At 39.4% G+C, this 23,626-nt stretch overlaps 1 protein-coding gene across 3 annotated transcripts in view; it reads right to left on the minus strand.

Moving 5' to 3' along the window:
- Apoo (apolipoprotein O) overlaps positions 1–23,626 on the minus strand; it is a 54,427-nt gene that overhangs the window by 27,584 nt on the left and 3,217 nt on the right. For all 3 annotated transcript variants that reach the window (XM_028779604.1, XM_028779606.1, XM_028779605.1), the window contains exons 2-4: positions 15,003–15,110; positions 12,748–12,867; positions 3,338–3,392 (exon numbers count right to left, since the gene is read on the minus strand). In XM_028779604.1, coding sequence (XP_028635437.1) covers positions 3,338–3,392; positions 12,748–12,867; positions 15,003–15,110 — 283 coding nt within the window. The remainder of the gene's footprint in view (positions 1–3,337; positions 3,393–12,747; positions 12,868–15,002; positions 15,111–23,626) is intronic.

Consider the following 23,626-nt stretch of genomic DNA (forward strand, 5'->3'; position numbering starts at 1 on the left):
AGAAAGAAAGAAAGAAAGAAAGAAAGAAAGGGAAGGAAGGAAGGAAGAAAGGAAAGGAAAGGAAAGGAAAGGAAAGGAAAGGAAAGGAAAGGAAAGGAAAGGAAAGAAAAGAAAAGAAAAGAAAAGAAAAGAAAAGAAAAGAAAAATCAGGCTGAGCAAGCTATGGGGAGCAAGCCAGTAAGGAGCACTCCTCCATGGCCTCTGCATCAGTTCCTACCCTAACTTCCCTCCATGATGGGTTATAAACTATAAGCTGGAATAAAACCCTTTCGTCCCCAAGTTGCTTTGGTCATGGTGTTTTCTCACAACAATAAAAAGCAAAGTAGAACAAAGTTGATGCTAGAAATAAATAGCCACTCTTGCTGGCCATAAAATTTAATAATTTAAAAATAAATACAACCGTGAGCCTACTCAGGAAACAAATAATACAACATATGACCTTATTTGCCATGCCTAAGTATGTCTTAGGACTCGGATTTGCATGATATCTCCTTTCCTCTCCTCTCTATGGGGCCAGTCTCACAGCAGACTGGTGCCTATTCAGGCACTGTCTCCTCAGGGAAATTGGTTCTAACTCACCAGCACAGACAGACACTGCCTTCTTCTCTAAAGTCCCATCAGATGTTACTCTCTGTACCACCCTTGCTATCTCACCCTAAGGTACTCTGTATTTCATCATTCAGACATGTGTTTTCTGTCTCCCCACACAGAATATATGTTTTCTCATAGTTGATTGCTTAGACTTACATGTGATACATCTCTCGGTGATAACAGTAGATACTTATTCAACGGATTTTTGTTAAGAACACTACCAGGTACAATGACACATATCTATGAAGTTGTCATGGTAAAACCCATTACTTTGTATGCTAACTTTAAAAATTAATAATTAAAAAAGAATACTGCCAAGATTTCATTAATATCAGATGAAATAATAAATGACCTGAAGCTAGGTCATGATTTAGAAAGCCTTCATTCTCTCTCAACTTATCCTTAGCCCTCCCTATGTTTATAATTCTTCCTGGAAAAGCCTGAATCCTGTCTCTAAATATTGATCACATTGTGACAACTATGTAGTTTGTTATCCAGAATCCCACCTCGACATTTTAACTAACACTGCTAACATGGCTAACACTGCTCCTTGAAGATTCACTTTCAGAATGCTTCCCTGCTCCTAGCTCCTCAGTCTCTTCCTAACCTATCTACTTCCTCTCAACCTTGTAACTTTCTCTGTATTTGAGATAATATTAAATGATTTATCATGTGTATCTCAGTGATTGTGACTATCATTTTTCTAGTGAATGCGGGGGCTACTATTTTAAGACAGGGTATTTCTACGTGGCCCAGGCTGGCCTAATTGTATTATCCTCCTGCCTTAGTATTCCGAGTGGAACCCATCACAAGGCCTAGCTTTGACCACTGTCTTAATCAATCTTGATCATCAATGCCTGACAGGATGGTGACTTAACAAATGCACTCTGAACTGAATGTTAACAAACAAGAGTCACTAGTTTCATCTCCCTGTAATGCCAGATACATGCCAATTTTCCTTTTCCTGGATTCCCTGGGAAATATGGTAATCATTTAAACATTACTATAGGGTTTGTGTGATGTCAGTATTAATTCCATCTGGTCTTTTGTTTAGTTTGATTTTAACCAGCTTTTACTCTCTATCCTTTTATCTGGGTCATTTGAAGCAACTTTCAGACATGCATACAAAGGACTTGACAGGAAGATACCCAGAGGAGTTTGGTGAGCTGAGCCAAAGGGAGCAAATCAGATAGAAATGGGAAAGAAGACAGGTTTTAAGATCACACTTGAAGTCAAAGCCTCAATTCTGGAAAGATGCCTTAGCTGTGACTGCTAGAAAACAGACTCACAGTCTTGATAGAATGGAAGACTTTTAAAGAGTCTTTGTATAACTCGGTGTTCAGGAGGAGAAAAGACAAATATCTCAAATAATGTCTGCTGCCATGAATCAGTGGGAAATGGCAGGTTAACAGTGAGGGGACTCCTCACTTATATGTTATGATGATTTGAATAAAATGGGCCCCATGAGCCCATAGGAAATGGTACTATTAGAAGGTATGGCTTTGTTGGAGGAGCTGTGTCATTAGGGGGTGAGCTTTGAAGTCGCAGAATAGAAAGCTATACCCAGTGTAACATTTACTTCCAGCTGCCTCTGGATCTAGATGTAGAACACTGATCTCCTTCTCCAGGGTGTCTGCCTACATGCCATCATGCTTCCCCCATGATGATAATGGACTGAACCTCTGGACCTGTAAGCCAACCCCAATTAAATGTTTTCCTTTTTAAGTGTTGCTGTGGTCATGGTATCTCTTCACAGCAATGGAAACCCTAACTAGGAGACAGTTATTCTACCATGAGAGCAAACCCTCAGAAAATTAAGACTTTTAATGTGCTGAGATGTCCTAAAGAAAATGAAGTATTTGTCAATATCTCTACTATTTTAATAGTTCCTGGCTGAAATTAAACAAAACAGAGGCTATAAGCTCAGTTTATGAGTGCACTGGATAAGTGGCCCATAAGTGAGACACAACCAAGGACAATAAAACTGAAAAACATAAGAACACTACAATTTGTGTGCTTTTCCAGGAATACCAGCTGAATTCCTTCCTGCATCTGGATTTTATGCACCTTTTTTAAAAAGGTTTTTTAGTAGTGTTGTTTTAGATACTACATAGAGATCTCTCTATGTAGTTCTGCCTGTCCTAGATCTGACTATGTAGAAAAGGTGCCCTTGAACTAGCAGAAATCCATTATTGTCTTCTGCCACCTGAGTGCTAGAATTAAAGGCGTGTGTCACCATACTTGACCTGTGCAACATTTATTAATAGCAGCTAATAAATTAGTATGATTCAGAAAATCTGGTGAGGAGTAAGCAAGTTATAGTGCATTGTAATTGTTTTTTTAGCACTGAACCTCACAGATGCTAAGGAAGCATTCTGCTACTGGGAATTATTTGAGATATTTGTCTTTTTCCTCCTGAACACAGAGCTACTACAAAGACTCTTAAGAAGAAGCATTCCATTCTGCTAGTGGGAACTACATCCCCAGCTCTGGACTTTTGTTTTTCCAGGGTACGAGTATTTGCTAGCCCAACAATCCTAATAATGTTGAAGAGATTCATGAAATAACACTCCTCTGAAACCTAATTCAAACACAGATCATCTTCCAGAAAACATCCAGATAGCTCTAAATTTGTCCATACAATGTCAAAGACTCTGATCTCCAGAGCCTATTCCTGAAAAGCCAGTACAATCAATAGTTCAATAGGATGAAGTAACTGATTATGCCTAATTAAAACTCAACTTACCTACTCCCCACTGGACAAAGTGTTCCACCTTGGGTTTATTATGGGAGTATACTTCCTATGAAGATAAAAAGAAATAGAATGAGTAGGGCTTACTGAATAAATTGTCATTATTAACACTTTTTGGTGCTAGGGACAGATCTAGGGCTTAAGCATAAACACTACCATTAAGCTATACCTCCAGCTATTAAACAGTGTTTAAACAAAGGGATCTACATTCAGTTTATTGCTTTTTTCCCCTCTTTTTTAAGGTCCCTTTCACTACAGTAACCTGTTCATCAGAATGCTTTACTATTGCCACAGAAAGCAAAGATTCCAAGTAGAATGGGGTTTTGAAAACCTAATCTTTTCACTTTTAAGGCTGAAGGAAATAATAAGAAAATGGACGAGTTGGAGAAATAGCTGAGTGGTTAAGAATACACATTGTCCTTGAAGAGGACAAGAGTTCAAACCCCAACACCTGTGTCAAGTGGCTTATAAGTGCCTGTAACTCAAGCTCCAGGAGGATGCAATGCCTCTGTTCCTCACAGGCACCTAAGTCAGGTGCACATATCACAGACAGACAGACAGACAGACAGACAGACACACACACACACACACACACACACACACACACACACCAAAATAAATCCAAAAAGAAAGACAGAAAATTGGTAGTCCTGCAAATCACAGATGACCCTTTCCCCCATGAGCTTATTAACACTGTCTCCCAAATTAAGTCTATTTATGGTTTGCCATAATTTTAGAGCCTATATTTGGGAAATGCTCTTTTGAAGCAGCAATGACCACCTTTACTGAAACCAAAAAGTCAATAACTCACCTTTAAAGAGACATCCCAAATCTATAGTAATGAAGTTATCAACATTCTCTTAATACAATGGTGTTGTGGAACTAGAATTATACCTCAGTGGCAAAGTGCCTGCCTGGCATGAGTAAGGAACTGAGCTCCATCCCTAGCTCTGGCAAGCATATATAAGAATATATAAGTTTCCACCTCCAAACAATGGAATGGATTATACGTGGGGCTGAAGCAATGGCTCAGCAGTTAAGCGCTCTGGCTGTTCTTGCTGACAACCTGAGTTTGATTAAAAGGACCTGCATGGTAGCTCACTACCATCTATAACTATAGTCCCAGAGAATCTGACACTCTCACCCACATGGTGCACAGACATACATGCAAGCAAAACACCCATACACATAAAATAAATAAATAAAAGTTTAAAATGGCTTAGCTAAAAGAACCCTCAAGAACTCTACAATAAAGAAGGAGGAAATACAGAAATATCAAAAGGTATCAGAACTACACTCTTGTCTCCATATCCTGGCCTACAACTCCAGAAGACCTCTGCTCTGCCAGAAGCCAATCCAGTACTAGGAACCCCAGAATCCAAGCTGGAACCTGGAACCCCAGGAGCCACACCAGTATTCACAATACCAGAGGTCACACCAGTTCCCACAACCCCAGAAGCAACGCTGCCATCCCAAACCTCAACGGTCACACAGGCCGCCAAAACCCCAGCAAAGACACCCTACTAGACCTGAAAACTCTTTGGCCATAAGAACCCCAGGCTACTCAGGCCAGAAGACCAGAAAGAAAAGATTTCAAGGGGAAAAAAATCCAAGTATCTATCCTACAAAGAAACTCAGAAACCAGTACCTAAACCTGTAATTATCCCAAACCCAGATGACTAAAGGCCAGGAAAAGAATACAAGAGCCAGGGCAATATGGCAACAGCAAAGCCCAGTTATTCTACAACATCCTTCACAATAGCCACAAACAAATACAAATATTTTGGTATAACTCTAACCAAGCAAGTAAAAGTCCTGTATGACAAGAACTTAAAATCTTTGAAGAAAGGAACTGAAAAAGGTATCAGAAGATGGAAAGATTTCCTTTGGATTGGTAGAATTAACATAGTGAAAATAGCTATCTTATCAAAAGTGATCTAGATTTAATGCAATCTCTATCAAGATTCCAATACAATTCTTTCAAATTTTAAAAGAACACTACCCAACTTTATATGGAAAAATAAAAACCCCAGAATAATTACAATAAAAGAAATTTTAGAGTATCATCATCCCTGATTTCAGGCTCTACTACAGACCTGTAGTAATAAAAACCACATGGTATTAGCATAAAACCAGACAGACTGATCGATCCAATCGAACTGAAGACCAACATGTAAATCCACATACCCATGGACACCTCATTTTTGATAAAGAAGCCAAAATTATACAATGGAAAAAAGAAAGCATCTCAACAAATGGTGCTGATCTAACTAGATGCAAGTATGTAGAATACCAATAGATCTATATTTATCTGCACAAAACTCAAATCCAAGTGGATCAAAGACCTCAACATAAAACTGGATACACTAAAGCTCACAGAAGAGAACATGAAGAATAGTCTTGAATGCATTGGCACAAGAAATAACTTCCTGAACAGAACACTAATAGTGCAGGCACTAGGATCAACAATTAATTAAAATGAACTTCATGAAACTCAAAAGCTTCTGTAAGGCAAAGGACACTGTCAATAGGACAAATCAGCAGCCTGTTACGGAATAGTTAAAGATTTTCACCAACTCCACATCTGACAGAGGGCTAAGATCCAAAATATATAAAGAACTCAAGAAACTAGACATCAAAAAAACCCCAAAATATTCAATTAAAAATGTGGGTTACAGACCTAAACAGAGAATTTCCAACAGAGGAATCTAATAGCCAAGAAGCACCTAAAGAAGTGTTCAATCAACATCCTTAGTCATCAGGGAAATACAAATCAAAACGACCCTGAGATTCCACCTCAGACCAGTCAAAATGGCTAAGATCAAAAACTCAGGTGATAGCAGATGCTGGTGAGGATGTAGAGAAAAAGGAACACTCCTCCATTGTTGGTGGGAATGAAAACTTGTAAAACCATTTTGAAAGTCAACATAGTGGTTTCTCAGAAAATTGAGAACTGATCTTCTAGCATATCCTCAAAGAACATTCCATCCTACCACAAAGGACATTTGCACAACTATGTTCATAGCAGCTTTATTCCTAATAGCCAGAAACTGGAAACAACCTGGATGTCCCTCAGCCAAAGATAAAGAAAATATGGTACATTTAAGTAGTGGCATAATTGATGAAATTTAAATTTTTACAAAAAGTCTTGGGTAAAAATTGAATTTGCAGATCTCAATTAAAATAAACCTGGATCATCTTATCTACATCTACATATTATTTTCTTTATTTTTCCTTCCTTTTCAAAATCATGAGCAAGTACAGTGAATATGTACAAAAGCCTACAAAAGCAATCTATAGACTGCAAACTTTGGTTTCAGATGTTTAAAATCAGAATACTTTCAGTTGCATAACAACAAATGCCTGGAACCTAAAACATGCACAAGGACAGAAGTCAATCTGTACCTGTAGTAGTTTGGTCACTGGAGTAGGAAGTTCAGTACTCAAACATGTAATTCTATTATGACATCTACCTTCCTAATATAGTACCCAAATACTCTATAGTCATGCCTGGGGGCTTTGGTTGGTTGGTTTTGCTTGCTCTGTTTTTGAGACAAGTTCTCTGTCTATAGCCTAGCTGTCCTTGAACTATGTAGACCAGGTCAGTTTCAGAACTTGAAGAAATATGCCTGTCTCTGCCTCCAGAGTGCTGAATTAAAGGTATATCCCATCACACCTGGGTAGTCTTACCTGTATGAGTATCCATGATCTGAAATGTATAGGAGCAGATGTTTGTTAGGTTTCAGGGGGGTTTTGTTTGGTTGGTTGGTTGGTTTTGATTCTTTTTTTCTTTTTTTTTTTTTTTTGCTTTTTGAGCTTTTTTGATTTATAGCTTGGATATCCCTAGTGGGAAAAGTCCAAATCCAAAATAATCTCAGATTAGGGATGTTCAGACTGTAGTGATTTGTAGAATTTCAAAAGGGAGAAAAAAAATCCCATTTTTTCTGTAGCTATGTACATGATAAAAATGTACAGGTATGTGTATGTACAGGTTTGTGTTGCCTGTATATGAGTGCAAGTTTGGGAGCAAATGTTCACCCTTGCATGTCATTTCTTAGGAGCCATCTTGTTTATTAAGATGGAATCTCTCACTAGGACCTGGATCTTGCTGATTAGGCTAAGCTAGGCCAGTGAGCTCCAAACATCTACCAATCTCTGTTACCCCAACCCTGCAAGTAAGCCACCACGATGCCTACCTTTTATGGGTGCTAAGGACTAAACTCAGTTCCTCACAGAACAACTGAGTTATTGCCCCAGCAATAACAGCACAGTTTTGATATACACATTTATGTTTTTATTCATTTCCTTCAATTGGTGGCCTAAGTTTTCCCTGATATACACAACAGCTTTATAATACCAACCAACAGGTCTGCTCCAGTGAAGACACCATATCCTGAGCCATCCTAGAGGAGTCACTGCACTCACAGCAGTAGGTAAGAACCCCCTCCCACTACCCTATACTCCAGAGCTACAACTGCGAGCCTGGGGAGATCAGGACCCATCAGCCACCCAAACCCCATCCCTCCGGAATACCACTCCCCTTCCACCCCCCCTTGATCCTTTTGGCTGGGGCAGACAGCTAGCTGGTCTGCTCCGGGAAGACACCATATCCTGAGCCATCCTAGAGGAACCACTGCACTCAGAGCAGCAGGATTTCAGGATCCCAGAGGCGGCCTGAGTCCCAGCAGTTCTTCCACCCAGGAACTCAGGATCACAGGATCACATAGACATCTGGACTCTGAGGAGTTCTTTTTTTTCTTTCTTTTTTTTTATTGGATGTTTTAATTACATTCCATATGTTGTCCCCTTACCCCATCCCCCACCCACCCAGGAACCTCCTATCCCCTCACCCCTCCTCCTTCTTCTCTGCGGATGTAACCCCTGCCTTCCCCCACACTCCCACCTCCCCACCCTCAAAATTCCCACCCCCTGGGGCGTTCAGCATTCACTAAGTCAAGGATCTCTTCTTCCACCTATGCCCAGCAGGGCCCTCCACTCTTACTTATTCAGCTGAAGCCCTGGATCCCTCCCTAAGTGCTCCCAGGCTGGTGGTTTAGACCCTGGGAGCTGTGGTTGGTTGGTATTGTTGTTCTCCTCATGGGGCCACAAACCCTTTCAGCTCTAATGGCCTTCACTCTAACTCCTCCATTGGGAACCCCATTATCAGTTCAATGGCTAGTTGTGAGCATCTGCCTCTGAATATGTCAGACTCTTGAAGACCTCTGAGGAGACATCCATATCAGGCTCTTATCAGCATGCACTTCCTGACTTCCACATCAGCATCTACCTTTGGTGACTGCACATGGGATGGATACTCAGGTGGAATGGTCTTCAGACACCCCCTCCTTCAGTTTCTGTCCCTCACTTTGTCTCCATATTTGCTCCCTTGAGTATTTTGTTGCTCCTTCTAAGAAGGACCGAATCACCCCCACTTGGTCTTCCTTCTTCATGAGCTTCATGTGGCCTGTGAGTTGCATCTTCGGCATTTCAAGGTTCTGGGCTAATATCCAATAATCAGTGAGTGAATACCATGTGTGTTCTTTTGTGATTGGCTTACTTCACTCAGGATGATAATTTCTAGTTCCATCCATTTACCTAGGAAACTCTCGAATTCATTGTTTTTAATAGCTGAGTAATACTCCATTGTGTAAATATACCACATTTTTTGAATCCATTCCTCAGTTGAAGGACATCTGGGTTCTTTCCAGCTCCTGGCTATTACAAATAAGGCTGCTATGAACATAGTTGAGCATATGTCCTTGTTATATGTTTGAGCATCTTCTGGGTATATGCCTAGGAGTGCTATAGCTGGATCCTCAGGTAATGCTATGTCCAATTTTCTGAGGAACCGCCACACTGATTTCCAAAGTGGTTGCACCATCTTGCAGTCCCACCAACAATGGAGGACTGTTCATCTTTCTCCACACCCTCACCAGCATCTACTATCACCTGAGTTTTTAATCTTAGCCAATCTGACTGGTGTGAGATAGAATCTCAGGGTTGTTTTGATTTGCATTTCCCTGACGACTAAGGATACTGAACATTTCTTTAGGTGTTTCTCGGCCATTCGAGTTTCCTCCGCTGAAAATTCTTTGTTAAGCTCTATACCCCATTTTTTAATAGGGTTATTTGGTTGTCTGGAGTCTAATTTCTTGAGTTCTTTGTATATATTGGATATTAGCCCTCTATCAGATGTAGGATTGGTAAAGATCTTTTCCCAACTTGTTGGTTGTCGTTTTGTCCTATTGACAGTGTCCTTTGCCTTACAGAAACTTAAGATAATTGGAAAGACAGGCTCCAGTCAGAGACAGTGAGTACAGGTAGCACTAGAGTTAACCAGATGGCAAAAGACAAGTGCAAGAACATAAGCAACAGAAACCAAAGTTACTTGGCATCATTGGAACACAGTTCTCCCACTATAGCAAGTCCTGGACACCCCATCACACCAGAAAAGCAGGATCAGAATTAAAATCACTTCTCTTGATGATGATAGAGGACTTTAAGAAGGACATAAATAACTCCCTTAAATAAATACAGGAGAACACAGGTGAATAGGTAGAAGCCCTTAAAGAGGAAACACAAAAATCCCTTAAAGAACTGCAAGAAAACACAACCAAATAGGTGAAGGAATTAAACAAAACCATCTAGGATCAGGAGTCGTAGATGCAAGTATCACCAACAGAATACAAGAAATATAAGAGAGAATCTCAGGTGCAGAAGATACCATAGAAAATATTGACACAATTATCAAAGAAAATGCAAAATACAAAAAGTTCCTAACCTAAAACATTCAGGAAATCCAGGACACAATGAGAAGACCAAACCTAAGGATAATACGTATAGATGAGAGTGAAGATTCCCAACTTAAAGGGCCATCTTCAATAAAATTATAGAGGAAAACTTCCCTAACCTACAGAAAGAGATGTCCATGAGCATACAAGAAAAGAAATTCCTCCCATCACATAATAAAACATCAAATTCACAAAACAAAGAAAAAATACTAAAAGCAGTAAGGGGGAAAGGTAAAATAACATATAAAGGCAGACCTAAAAGAATTACACCAGACTTCTTCTGGACTGATATCATACACAAATGCCAGCCCAGACCTTCACATAAAACCAGATACATAGAAACTAATAGACAAGAAGGTGAGGAAGACCTTCGAATACCTAGGCACAGGGGGAAAGTTCCTGCACAGAACACTAATGGCTTATGCTCTAACATCAACAATCGAAAAAAGTGGGACTTCATAAAATTGCAAAGCTTCTGTAAAGCAAAGGACACTGTCAATAGGACAAAACAGCAGCCTACAGATTGGGAAAAGATCTTTACCAATCCTACATCTGATAGAGGGCTAATATCCAATATATACAAAGAACTCAAGAAATTAGACTCCAGACAACCAAATAACCCTATTTAAAAATGGGGTACAGAGCTAAACAATGAATTCTCAACTGAGGAACCTCGAATGGCCGAGAAACACCTAAAGAAATGTAAAATATCCCCAGTCATCAGGGAAATGCAAATCAAAACAACCCTGAGATTCCACCTCACACCAGTAAGAATGGCCAAGATCAAAAACTCGGTGACAGCAGATGCTGGTGAGGGTGTGGAGAAAGAGGAACAGTCCTCCATTGTTGGTGGGACTGCAAGATGGTGCAACCACTCTGGAAATCAGTCTGGTGGTTCCTCAGAAAATTGGACATAGCATTACCTGAGGACCCAGCTATACCACTCCTGGGCATATACCCAGAAGATGCTCTAACATATAACAAGGACACATGCTCCACTATGTTCATAGCAGCCTTGTTTATAATAGCCAGAAGCTGGAAAGAACCCAGATGTCCTTCAACAGAGGAATGGATTCAAAAAATGTGGTACATTTACACAATGGAATATTACTCAGCTATTAAAAACAATGAATTTGAGAAATTCTTAGGTAAATGGATGGAACTAGAAAATATCATCGTGAGTGAGGTAACCCAATCACAAAAGAACACACATGTTATGCACTCACTGATAATTGGATATTAGCCCAAAAGCTTGCAATATCCAAGATTCAACTCACAGACCACATGACGCTCATGAAGAAGGAAGACCAAAGTGTGGGTGCTTTGGCCCTTCTTAGAAAGGGTAACGAAATACTCATTGGAGCAAATTTGGAAACAAAGCATGGGACAGAAACTGAAAGAGGGGCCATCCAGAGACTGCTCCACCTGGGTATCCATCCTTGTACAGTCACCAAAGGCAGACACTGATGTGGATGCCAGGAAGTGCATGCTGACAGAGGCCTGATATAGATGTCTCCTTAGAGGTCTGCCAGAGCCTGACATATTCAGAGGCAGATGCTCACAGCTAACCATTGAACTGATCATGGGGTTCCCAATGGAGGAGTGAGAGAGAAGACTGAAGGAGCGAAAGGGTTTGTGGCCCCATGAGGAGAGCAACAATACCAACCAACCAGAGCTCCCAGGGTCTAAACCACCAGCCTGGGAGCACATAGGGAGGGACCCATGGCCCCAGCTGTATATGTAGGGGGAGGATGACATTGTCAGGCATAGGTGGGTGAGGAAGTCCTTGGTCCAGTGAAGGTTGGACACCCCAGTGTGGGGGAAATCGTGGGTGGGGAGGTGGGAGTGGAAGGGTGGGTGGAGACATATCCTCATAGAAGCAGGAGGAGGGGGGATGGGATAGGAGGTTCCTGGGTAGGGTGGGGGATGGGGAAAGGGGATTATATCTGAAATAAAATATCCAATAAAAAAAATTTTTTTAATTTTTAAAAAATAATACCAACCAACAAGGTAATTATTAGCCATCTGTTCTCTAGCCAAGGTGTCACAACTCTTCTGATGAGAGCGAACTTCCCCTTGCTGCCACCAGGATGCCAGACTTGATTGTACTTGCTCTCCAAGTAGCATTAAGGAACACTTACAAGTTAGACACTCTTATCTTTGGATCCTTATTACATCTTTTTCTAAAAACATGAAGTCATGGCTGGGCATGATGGCTTACATCTGTAATTTCAGCACCTACGCTAGTCAGTGAGGCAGGAAGATTGTCAGTCAGTCTGAGGACAGTCTGAGCTATGTAGTGAATTCCATGCCAACCCTACAGAGTGAACTTCTAAGAAGGAAAGGAGGAAAGGAGGGAAGGAGGAAAGGAGGGAAGAAGGGAAAAAGGGAGGGAGGGAAGAGGGAAAGAAACAAACAATAAAAAAACATACTGCCAATATAGACTTTTCATTATTAACTCTTTTTTTTTTTTTTTGATTTTTCAAGACAGGGTTTCTCTGTGTAGCCCTGGCTGTCCTGGAACTCACTCTGTAGATCAGGCTTGCCTCGAACTCAGAAATCAGCCTGCCTCTGCCTCCCAAGTGCTCATTATTAACTCTTAAGTAGATGTACCTGACACAGACTTGTATATGGCTCACAACGATGTCGGAGTTGTGAGATGTTTTCTTCAAGTTGAGTCCTTGGCTCCTCCACATATTTAGAATGACCCTCAGGAACTGAGTAGAGTGAAAGCTAAACATATTAAAACAAAAAGAAAAGCATATACCATGAGATCATGTAACACATGATCAGTTTTATAGGTTAATCCCTCTATAATAATCTATAAATTACAGTTACCCTAAGGGTTGCATGCAACCTCTAACTTTACTTCAGATGATCTTTGTACCTAACTTCCTCAGTAAAGACAAGGACAAGAGGACAGGACTCCAAGATGCTCTGTCTTCTCCCTCTCTACTCTACTGTTTTGTCTTGGTAGTATGGGATATTAAACCTAGGCCCTCAAGCATGCAAGGCAAGCCCTCTCACTTTACAGAAGTAATATCTTACCTTAAACTTAAAGAGGAAAAAAATTCTACTATTCTAATGAGTGAAAAGAGGAGTTTGGTGGGGGGTTATATTTGTAGGGAGGGTATGTGTCATGGCACATGTGTGGCAGTCAGAGGACAACTTACAAGAGTCAGTTTTCTCCCACCATATGGGTCCTAGGGATCAAACTAAGTCATCAGGCTTGGCAGCAAGTGCCTTTATCCACTGAGCCATTTTAACAGCCCATAGGCTTTGTTTGGGTCCTTTTTGTTGTTGTTGTAAACAACTTTTTTAAGAAAAAACCTGAGAGAACTGAAGAATAACTATTTACATGGCAAATATCATGCTGCTACTGATCAAAGCAGGTGAGCAAATACATTGCCCACCTAGAAAAGAGCCTTCTCAGTAGCCACTACTAGCCACCTCTTCCCCCTTAACAGTACTACTGTTTTAAGGTCTAAGAAGAGAGGAAAGGGAGGCTAACTAGCTTTATATAAACACTATTCAAGTTACCTTGCCTGACTACTAGAGACATCAGCACATCCCCTTATTCCAAGGTAACAGACATCGAATGAAATAAAAATTCCAAATAATTACTGGGAAATATAGACAATAAAGAATATAAACAATGAAGAGAAGATATTTATTTCTTTGATCTAGTATGTACTAAATATGTAGTTAAGCATCTCTCATCTTGCCAAGAACCAGAAAAAATCTAAGCCTTTAAATTCTTTGAAAGAAAAAAAAAATGTGAGTATTTTGGATAAGCAGTTCAGAATCACACAGGCCACTCTAAAAAATGAGTTACACAAAGATCCACAACTGGACAATGTACAGAGAGTGAGAGCTTTTGGAACACCCAACCCTAAACGGGATGTCTTCACCAGAGGAAGAGAGCTGGAAGAACCAGAGGGAATGGAGAACTCCAAGAAAATAGTGTCCTCCAGACACAACAGGACTGAAGCACAACTAATTCAGCATACACAGGGCCTGCATGGGTTTAAGCTAGACAGGGCCTCAGTGGTCAAAAAAGGAAGAAGACACAGGCTCCCATCCCTAACCAAGATGCTATCTCCAAATGACAACCTCTTGCAAAGGAAAAACTAGTGCTCACCAATGAAGTCTCATTGGGTGTATTAAACACACTTAAGAGGAGGCCTCATGCCCAGCAGCAGTAGGTTGTCAATACAAAAAGTACTCAATGATATTCTTGTAGACTTTCTGTCTCATATTGCTTTGTTTTGCATTTTTTGTCTTACGAGTCTTCTGTTTGTATATTATGTTTTCAGATTTTGTTTTTTATAGAGTGTGTGTGTGAATGTTTCTCATGTTTTTTCTTTTTCTTATGGTTTGAGTTTTTCTTTGCCTATTTGTTTTCTAGAGAGAAAGAGAGGTAGACAGACACAAGTGTGGAACTGAGGAGGTAGAAAGGATCTGGGAGGAGTCGGGGGAAGGAAAATCATGATCAGAACATATTGGACAAAAAAAATTAATAGAAAGTAAGTACTGACTAGGAAAAGTGACTTATGCTTACAATCCACTGGGATATAGTAAGCTCTCCACTAAAAATGAAATCTATGAGCTATTCCTTAATTATGTCCTTAGCTATGTTCTACTATCATCTGTAGAAAAATCAGTCTAACAATTTCCCATAGAGAAAACAAAGAAAATGTATAGATCTTCTTTTTAAATATTTTCTAAGTGTGCTAAGGGAATACATTACTATCCAGTATCTCAAAAAGTAAAACTACAAGTCTTTCATCATCTTGATATATAATTTATAAAAACTCTCCCTAAGTAAGTCAGATGTTTATAATGTGCCATTTAGTATCAGCAGTTACCTCATCAATCTTCATGTAACTTTTGTGAGGCGAGTCCTTTTTGGGTGCTGCATAGACTCTGAAGGTGAGCAGGCTCAGGCTGGCTGGCCCCACAGATCTCTGAATTACCTGAAATGCAAAGGCAGTCATCAATCTTTTCTCCATGCAACAAATCAGGTACAAACAATATAATCAGGCCCATAACCTCAGCCACTCTTAGGCAGAAAAGCTTACTGCCCTTACTTCGAAATAAATGCATTTTTTAAATTCTGGGGATAGATATCAAAACATAAGCATGTATTGTGAAAGAGTTCAAATTTCAAGACTTTATCTTAATTTCCCAAAGACAAAAGTTACAAAGCCCTCAATTGAAAAATTAAAAGACACAACTAAACAAATTGATACTAATTTATATATGATATATATCTCTGAAAACTGTGAGTATGCGGCCAGCGTGGTCTACAGAATGAATTCCAGGACAGCTAGGGCTGCTACCTAGTTAAACCCTGTCTCAGGAAACAAAAAATAAAAAGTGAAAAACAAATAAAAGAAACCCCAAGGTCATATTAAGCACTGCCCCCAATCCTTTTGGTAACTACGCTCTGGTAACTGTGCCTATTAAATGATCTCACTTCTCCTTACTCTTCTTTATCCCCCATTATATGGTCCTTCCTGAGCCCTCATTCCTTTCCAGATGATTTCTAACAGCATCCTACTTGGTTGCTATAGATTCAAAGCACCGCATGAGAAACAATGATATATCTAAACTACAACTCTGATTAGATTCTTTCTATTCTTACTTGAGGTCCCCTCCCCAGGACTTTTATATAAACCAAAGATTTACTATAATCAGAGATTTTAAATATAACTAATTAAGACCCAAACTGAGGCAGAATACTAAATATTGGCTCTGGCTCAGGCTCAGGCTCAGTCAAAAGCTGACTTGCCATTCTCAGCTTTGTAAACCTCAGGAGGACTGTCACTGAGTGCCTGGTCCACGTGGCTAAATATCTCTCTGGTGTGAGTATTCTCTAGCACAATTTCATTCTCTTGTGTAGACTCTCCTTCAACTTCTATTTCACAGAGCCCACCAGGGACTTAACGGTCAGAAGAAACTAAGCAACTGGACCAGTATTTGATTAGAATGGGGATCTACTAAATGCTGTAAAGGAGTGAGATGCCATTATTTAAAAAGCAACAACAACAACAACAAAAAGCAATGGCCTTTAACACTGACTCCTCCTCCATAGTCAACCAAGTAAGTGGGATTATAGGTATCTGCCACTATACCTGGTGGCTGCCATTATCTTAAATACATTGTTGTTTCTTTGTCTCTCTCTTCTGAAGCTTGACAAGGGCTTATGATTACAAAACAAATATAGCCTGGTAAGTAGGATTACACATGATAACAATTAGAAGAAGCCAACTAGAACCTGACTTCAAAATCAGATCTCCTGCACACCTCCTGGGTGTCAGACACCATAAAGCAGATATGGTTGCTGGTTTAAAGAGCTTCTGGGAAACTTAGGAGGTTATTCAAAAAGACTCAAGCAGCCAAGCATGCAGAATTCATGAGTACAAGGTCAGCTCTAGGCTATAGCATGAGATCAAGGCCAGCCTAGGCCTCATAGCCAGGCTGTCTCAAACAAAATCCAGAAAGACACAGGCAACCTATAGATTAATTCTTCAGCTCCAGCCACAAGAGTAGATTCCTGGAAGTTAGCCAAGATAATAAATCTAGCGAGGTCATAAACATTCAGATCACAGAAACTAAATTGTTTTTGTGGCTCTGCAAATTAAAGAGTACTGCCCAGAATTCTGCAGCTTGGGAACCACACTACTTTCCCAGGAAAATTGCTTTAAAAACAAATGGAAAACTCAAGTTAGTTAAAATGCTTCCAAATCCCCAAGTCCTTGACTACTTGCCTTCTAACTCTATGGAGTGAGTATCCAGTGAATAGTCTCTTCTATTTTTAAGTAGGAGGCCTGTGCTGGCTGCTTTTATGTCAACTTGACACAGGCTACAGTCATTTGAGAGACTAAGAAAATGTCTCTATAAAATCAGGCTGCAGATAAGCTTACAGGGCACTTTCTTAGTGATTACTATGGGAGGGCCCAGCCTATTGAGCATAGTACCACCCCTGGGCTCTATAAGAAGGCACACCGAGTAAGCTATGGAGAGCAAGCCAGTAAACAGCAGTCCTCCATGGCCTCTGCATCAGCTCCTGCCTCCAGGTTGCTGCCCTGTTTGAGTTCCTGTCCTTCAATGATGAACAGTGATGTGGCCTAATAAATCAACACTTCTCCCCTACACCTTACTTTTGGTCATGGTGTTTCAGCATAACAATAATAACCCTAAGACAAGGCCTTTTATTTATTCTTTCAGAAGTACCTACCTTTCATCTTACTAGGCTTTCCATTTAAATTATGGAGCTCTTTCCTTTTCGATAAAAGACCTTTTGTATGTCTATAAACACGAGAGGTTTTAGAATCACTTGAGGACTGTTTTAAAAGCATAGATTCCAGCACCTTCTACTAAACAGTCTGACTTGGTAAATCTAAAGGAACCCAAGAACTTATTTCCACCATCAGCCAAGTTTCAAGAATCACTATTCCACAAGAAGACACTTAGGGAACAGATACTGAACATAAGCTAGTATGAATAATCAAGTTCATTTATTTTTAAGAAAATTTTAAAGACACTGAAACAAAAATTGCCCAAAACATAAATAATAGCATAATTAGTTTATACTCCAGAATACCCTCCCTTAATCAAGGTACACTAATACTCTCCTCTTCCTTCCCTCCACCCCCTGTTCTAGGTAGGGGAGGGAGTACTAGGAATTAAACGCAGAGGCTCGTGCATGCTGGGTGCACTCTATAGCACTCTATAGCACTTGAGCTTCATATGGAGCCCTGACACTCCGCTCTTAATGCTCAACTACTCCCTCAACTATGACCTTAACCATCCATTAGCCATCTACCTCCCTCCACGAACAATTTTGATTTTGTTTTTTAAGATTTATTTAGAGGGGAGGGGTTAACAGGTGCTGGTGAACCACCTGATGTGGGTTCTGGGAACCAAACTCTGATCTTCTGAAAGAACTGCAGGTGCTTTTAACTGCAGAGCCTGTCTCCAGAACTTTTTCTTTTCTTTCTTCTTTTTTCTTTGCCCTTCTCTTTTCTTTTTAACAATTTCTGGAGTTTGGTTTAATAGTGGTGGCAGTACTGAGACTAGAATCCAGGTCCAGCGTGCTAGGCAAGCTCTCTACCACTAAGCTACAACCTAGACTACCATTTGATTTTTGAAGCAGGGTCTTATGTAGGCCAGCCTGGCTTGGACTTGATATTTAGGCAGGGATGACCCTAGACTTCTGACCCTCATCTTCACCTCCTAGTGTTGGGGTTACATGTGAGGACCACCATGTTCAGTTATGTGAACCAAGGGCTTCCATAAGAGGCAAAGCACTCTACCAACTCAATTATATTCCCAGTCCCTAAATTTATTTTTAAAACAAACAGTAATCACAAAAGTATATATTATCTTTTATTTAGCAAAGTCACCCAACAATATGATGTTTAGAGTCAGTGTTACTGAGAATGGCCTCTGTAAAGAGCAGTAGCAAAAAAAAAAAATCCAAAGGTTTAAAACACAAGAATAATTTTTTTGAACACGCCACAATCTTTGCAGCTATAACCACAAAGGATATATGGGATCCCATTTAACAGCTGCTACTTTTACAATATTAAAAATAGTTTCAATCAAGTTCTTTATAATCAAGGTCACATAGAATTTCAACTATAACCAAATCAAAGTAATTTGGTTGCAAAAATTATATGAACAAATGTATACTGCTTTATTTTTATTTTTCAACTGTCTCCCTATCTGGCCCAAATGGGCCTTGAACTCTCCATCTTCGTGACTCCATATCCTGGGTGCTGAGATTATTATGGGTGTGTAACATCACACATGGCTCTAATGTTTTAATTATTGCACTCTAGCTATTAGATCACTGAGCTGTCATATAGCCGGTACACTAAAAAGCACAGCTCTTTTCAAAGTCATATAAAATAATTTTAAATTCCTGTGAAAAATAAATGTTACTTGAACATTTTTAAAGTAAATATCATTCAAAATTAGATATTCCTATACTTACAAGAAGATGTATAGCCACATTTCCCCCCAAAATGCTATACTGATTCTGTGATCATTTGTCTTTTCTCCAATAGTTTCCATTCTGGAAGCATTTATTCATTTGAAATAGAAAATTCCCCTGCTGAGGGTGCAATGCGGCTGGTTACATGCTTGCTATGCTTCAAGACCCTGAATTCCATCTTTAGCACCACACACACTAAAGGTGTTTCCTTTTGATTCCCCAGATGTTTAAGAGGTAAAAATCTAAAATGAAGGAGCTAAAGAGATGGCTCCATGGCTAAGAGCACCAGATGTTCTTCCAGGAGCCAAGTTTCATTCCTAGCACCCACGTGGCAGCTTACAATTGTCTGTAGCTACAATTTCAGGGGCCTCTTTTCTATGGGCACCAGGCACACACATAGTACATAGATATGCAAACAGGCAAAACACTCACATGAAATAAGATTTTTTTTAAAAGTCTATGAAAACTGACCACAGTTTAAAAGTTACACTTGTTCTAAACAACTAATATAAAACCAAAAGATAAGATATGTGCAATTTTAATGGCAAAACAAACTGATGAAAACAACCAACAATTTGATCCAAATAACGCTACTACATTGATGTCCATAAGAACATATACTAATAATGTTTTATAAACTGAATTTAAAAGGGAAACATTTCAAATTCATTCACAATTCTAGAAACATCAAAATAGACTACCTTGTCCTAAACAGGCACTCAAATCTCTGTGTTACAGACAGAACCTCCCCAGCTCTGTATACAGATAGTCAAATGTCTCACCACTAAGCTACACTTCTAGCCCTACCCAGCTTTCTTTCTAGGCATACATAGTGACACCTGATTATAACCCTACCATTTGGGAGGTGAAAACAGAAAACTCAAGAGTTCAAAGCCAGAAGCTGAAGAGATAGCTCAGTGGTAGAGATAGCTCTAGTAGAGGACCTGGGTTCAGTTCTAGCATCATATGGTGGCTGACAACCATCTGTAATTCCAGTCTCAGGGGATTCAGCACCCTCTTCTGACCTCCACAAGCACTAAGTACCCACATGGTGCACCCACATACACACAGGCAAAACACTCATACACATAAAATAAATCAAAATAAATAAATCTAAAAATTTTTGTTTTAAGAGTTCAAGAACAGCCAGGCAGTGGTGGCGCACGCCTTTAATCCCAGCACTTGGGAGGCAGAGGCAGGTGGATTTCTGAGTTCGATTCCAGCCTGGTCTACAGAGTGAGTTCCAGGACAGTCAGGGCTACACAGAGAAACCTTGTCTCGAAAAACCAAAAAAAAAAAAAAAAAAAAAAAGAGTTCAAGAACAGTCATGACTATGCAGCAAGTTTGAAGAACAACTTTGAAGATACCCTGAACTATCTGAGCCACTGCCTAAACAAACAAGCAAAGAAAACCAAGAAAAAAGGGAAAAGAGAAGCAAAACTACCTCTTGCTATGGCAAACAGAACTATTTATGAGTTTTTAATCCTGTAGTTTATACCAAAGTAGCTGATATTTCCTAGTTCTTCTGTATCTACTATAATCTTAAAATATAAGCAAAAAACTAAGGCTTAAAAAATTATTAGTATCTTTTCCTCACAAAAAAAAAAATTATTTTCAGGGGACAGTGGCAAACATCACTATAAAAATTAAGCCGATAAAGCCAAGAAAATATTGATTTATTTTTGAACAGTAAAAATAGCTGTCTGATTTTGTCAAATATACATAGAAAAGTAACAAACTTGTGTATAAACAGGAAAGAACTCTCCTGACCGAAGGGTGTGATTGTTGATCCTTCAGGCAGGTTTCCAGTCACTCACTTGGGCTGTCCTGGTTTCACAGACTTGGAAACGCACGTGACATGTAATTTACTGGGTTCCAAATGTATTCTGAACTTTCTCATCCAGTTAGAAACTGATTGCTGAATGCCTAAAACTCCAAAAAGGCTTCTTGCCCTCTCTCTCTCCTCTACCTTCTCTCAACAGTGCCATAAAATATGCTCAGTCATTTCTAAGGTAAGGTAATATAAGGGAAAGGTGTAGAGAAACATTTTTTTATGTCAAGCCTCGCTCCCAAATAAACCTACATAACTAAAACTATACACTATTTAATAGGAAGCACTACGTTATCAATATAAAACCTTTCTAAGCCTAGGTTTCATCTCCCAAATATGGTATCTATACAGAACTCCAAACTCTAGTGAGAACTTCCTTCAGCTTCATCCCAGGTATTTCTGTGCTTTTTGTGCTTTAAAGAAAACTACAAATATTTTCAAGTAAAAATCATATCTAAGATTCAGTTAGTTGATGACAATTTGGATTTATGGTGAAAATCTTTGTTTAAAAAGGAATAAAGACAAGAGAAATAATATTGGGACTTTACACAGCAATTTTAACAGAGCTCTGAACAGACCCTAAAAACAAGCTCAGAGACAGTATTTTCTAGGTGACATCGGTCACCAATGTAGTTTGAGAGTTGCCAGAGCCCTTGTATTACTCTTTGCTTACTTATCCATCTAATCTATGTCATAACACAATACACAAAGCAGCCGCTCCAATTTGAGAAGAGATTCATTTCACCCAGCACAGAATACAAGCTGCTATTTCACAAGGAGTGACATTTGTGGAATATGAGAAAGAGATCCTTTGCTATTTCCATTAAAAGTGTTCAATATGAATATGCATATCTGAACTACAATCCACTGAGTATGCTTCCCAATTAAAGCAATGAACAAGAACTTCTGAATCTCTCTAGCACTCACAGAGGGTTCCTTATCTTCACAAAACCAAGGCCAATAAAAAATTCTTAAGTGGGAACTAGTATGAGCTCTGAATAAAACATAGTGGATTGCTCCTGAGCCTTTTAGCTAAGGTCAAGTATAAAATATATTATATGGCTTGAAGAATTCTCAAAACAAGTCTGAAAACAGGTAACTAGTTCAAGTGAGTTTTAAAGAAAATTCACTCAACATACAAGTACACTATAATGCAACCATAAAAATACAGCTTAATATTCACTTAAGAGGCTTTTGGCATATTGAAAAATATAATAAAACTAACATAAACTAGGAGGAAACTTAGCAAAAGTTCTAAAATATATCTATCTTCTCTAAGATTTATTTTTGTTATTACTGTAGATAAGGAGAATGTTAGTTTCCCTCTATGGTAACAGAGCTTTCAAGGTCCTAACATTGAACACAATTCTCCACTGACTTTTTGTGATACAAGATCTCTCTACACAGTCCTGGCTGTCCAGGAACTCACTATGCAAACCAAGCTGGCCTCTAACTCACAGAGATCTGCCTGCTTCTGCCTCCTGAGTGCTGGGATAAAAGGTATGCACCCCCAAGCATTTTCTTAATCATTTAAAAAAACCCATTCAACCTTGTCTGGTTAACATCAAAGGTCAGAGCAAATATGTTCTTTATTGACTCTGATAGCCACTGCTGGTGCTCTATGTTTGTTCTCAAAGTTGTGTGAATGTTCCACAAACTGGACCTAGATTCTTTCTTTAGAGACTCTGATGTCATTGGTCTAGAGTCCCTCTCACCAGTCATAGAAACATCCACTAAGCTTCACAGATGACTCAAACATGCAATCTAGGTTGAGACCCATTCTATTACAATGTACTTGTTACATCTGTACCAATAGCCACATTTAGATTTAAATCAATATTTTACAATTACCTAGAAGTATTGAAAACCTAGAGATCACTGGACTCCACCTAACAAATAAATCTTGGGGGCTAGAAAGATGACTTAGCAATAAACAGTGCTTGTTGCTCTTCTATAGAACCCAAGCTCAGTTGCTGGTTCCCAGCACCTATGTCAAGCAGCTCACAACTACCTCTAAATCCAGCTCTAAGGGACCCAGGGGCCTCTTCTGGCCTCCAAGATACCAGCACACACATGACATTCACTATGGCATACATATAAATAAAAATAAAATAAATTTTAAAAGTAAAAGTGAACTGTATGAAAGGCCCTCCAACTATATCCTAAATAACCATGGTGGCTGGCTAGATTTTAGAACTCCTTATAGATAAGAACTTAGTCATTGCCCTTGTATTCCACAGAACATTAACTATGCCCAGGCCATAGCCAGACAGTGATAAAATCTGTGAAGTGAATAAAATCTACTATCACACATGAGGGATGTATGTATTCAATATTGAAACTTCCTGCTACAACATAAACAAAAACTGCTTTCAATAACAGAATCCAAATTCTGACACACTTTTCAAATGTGATTTTTTTTAAAAATCCACTAATGTTCCCTATTGCCCTGAATGTGAAAAGCCAATTCAAAACAGTGGTCACAGAGCTGGAGAAATAGTTCAGTGGTTAAGAGTATATATTATTCTTACAGAGGACCCCAGTCCAATTCTCAGCACCCACATCAGGTAGCTCACAAATATCTGAAACCCCAGCTCCAAGGAGCCAACACTTCTTTGACCTCCTTGGGCACATACATAAACACACTTAAATAAATA

The sequence above is a fragment of the Grammomys surdaster genome, unplaced genomic scaffold (genome assembly GCF_004785775.1).
Source record: "Grammomys surdaster isolate TR1022 unplaced genomic scaffold, NIH_TR_1.0 357, whole genome shotgun sequence".
Lineage (NCBI taxonomy): Eukaryota > Metazoa > Chordata > Mammalia > Rodentia > Muridae > Grammomys > Grammomys surdaster.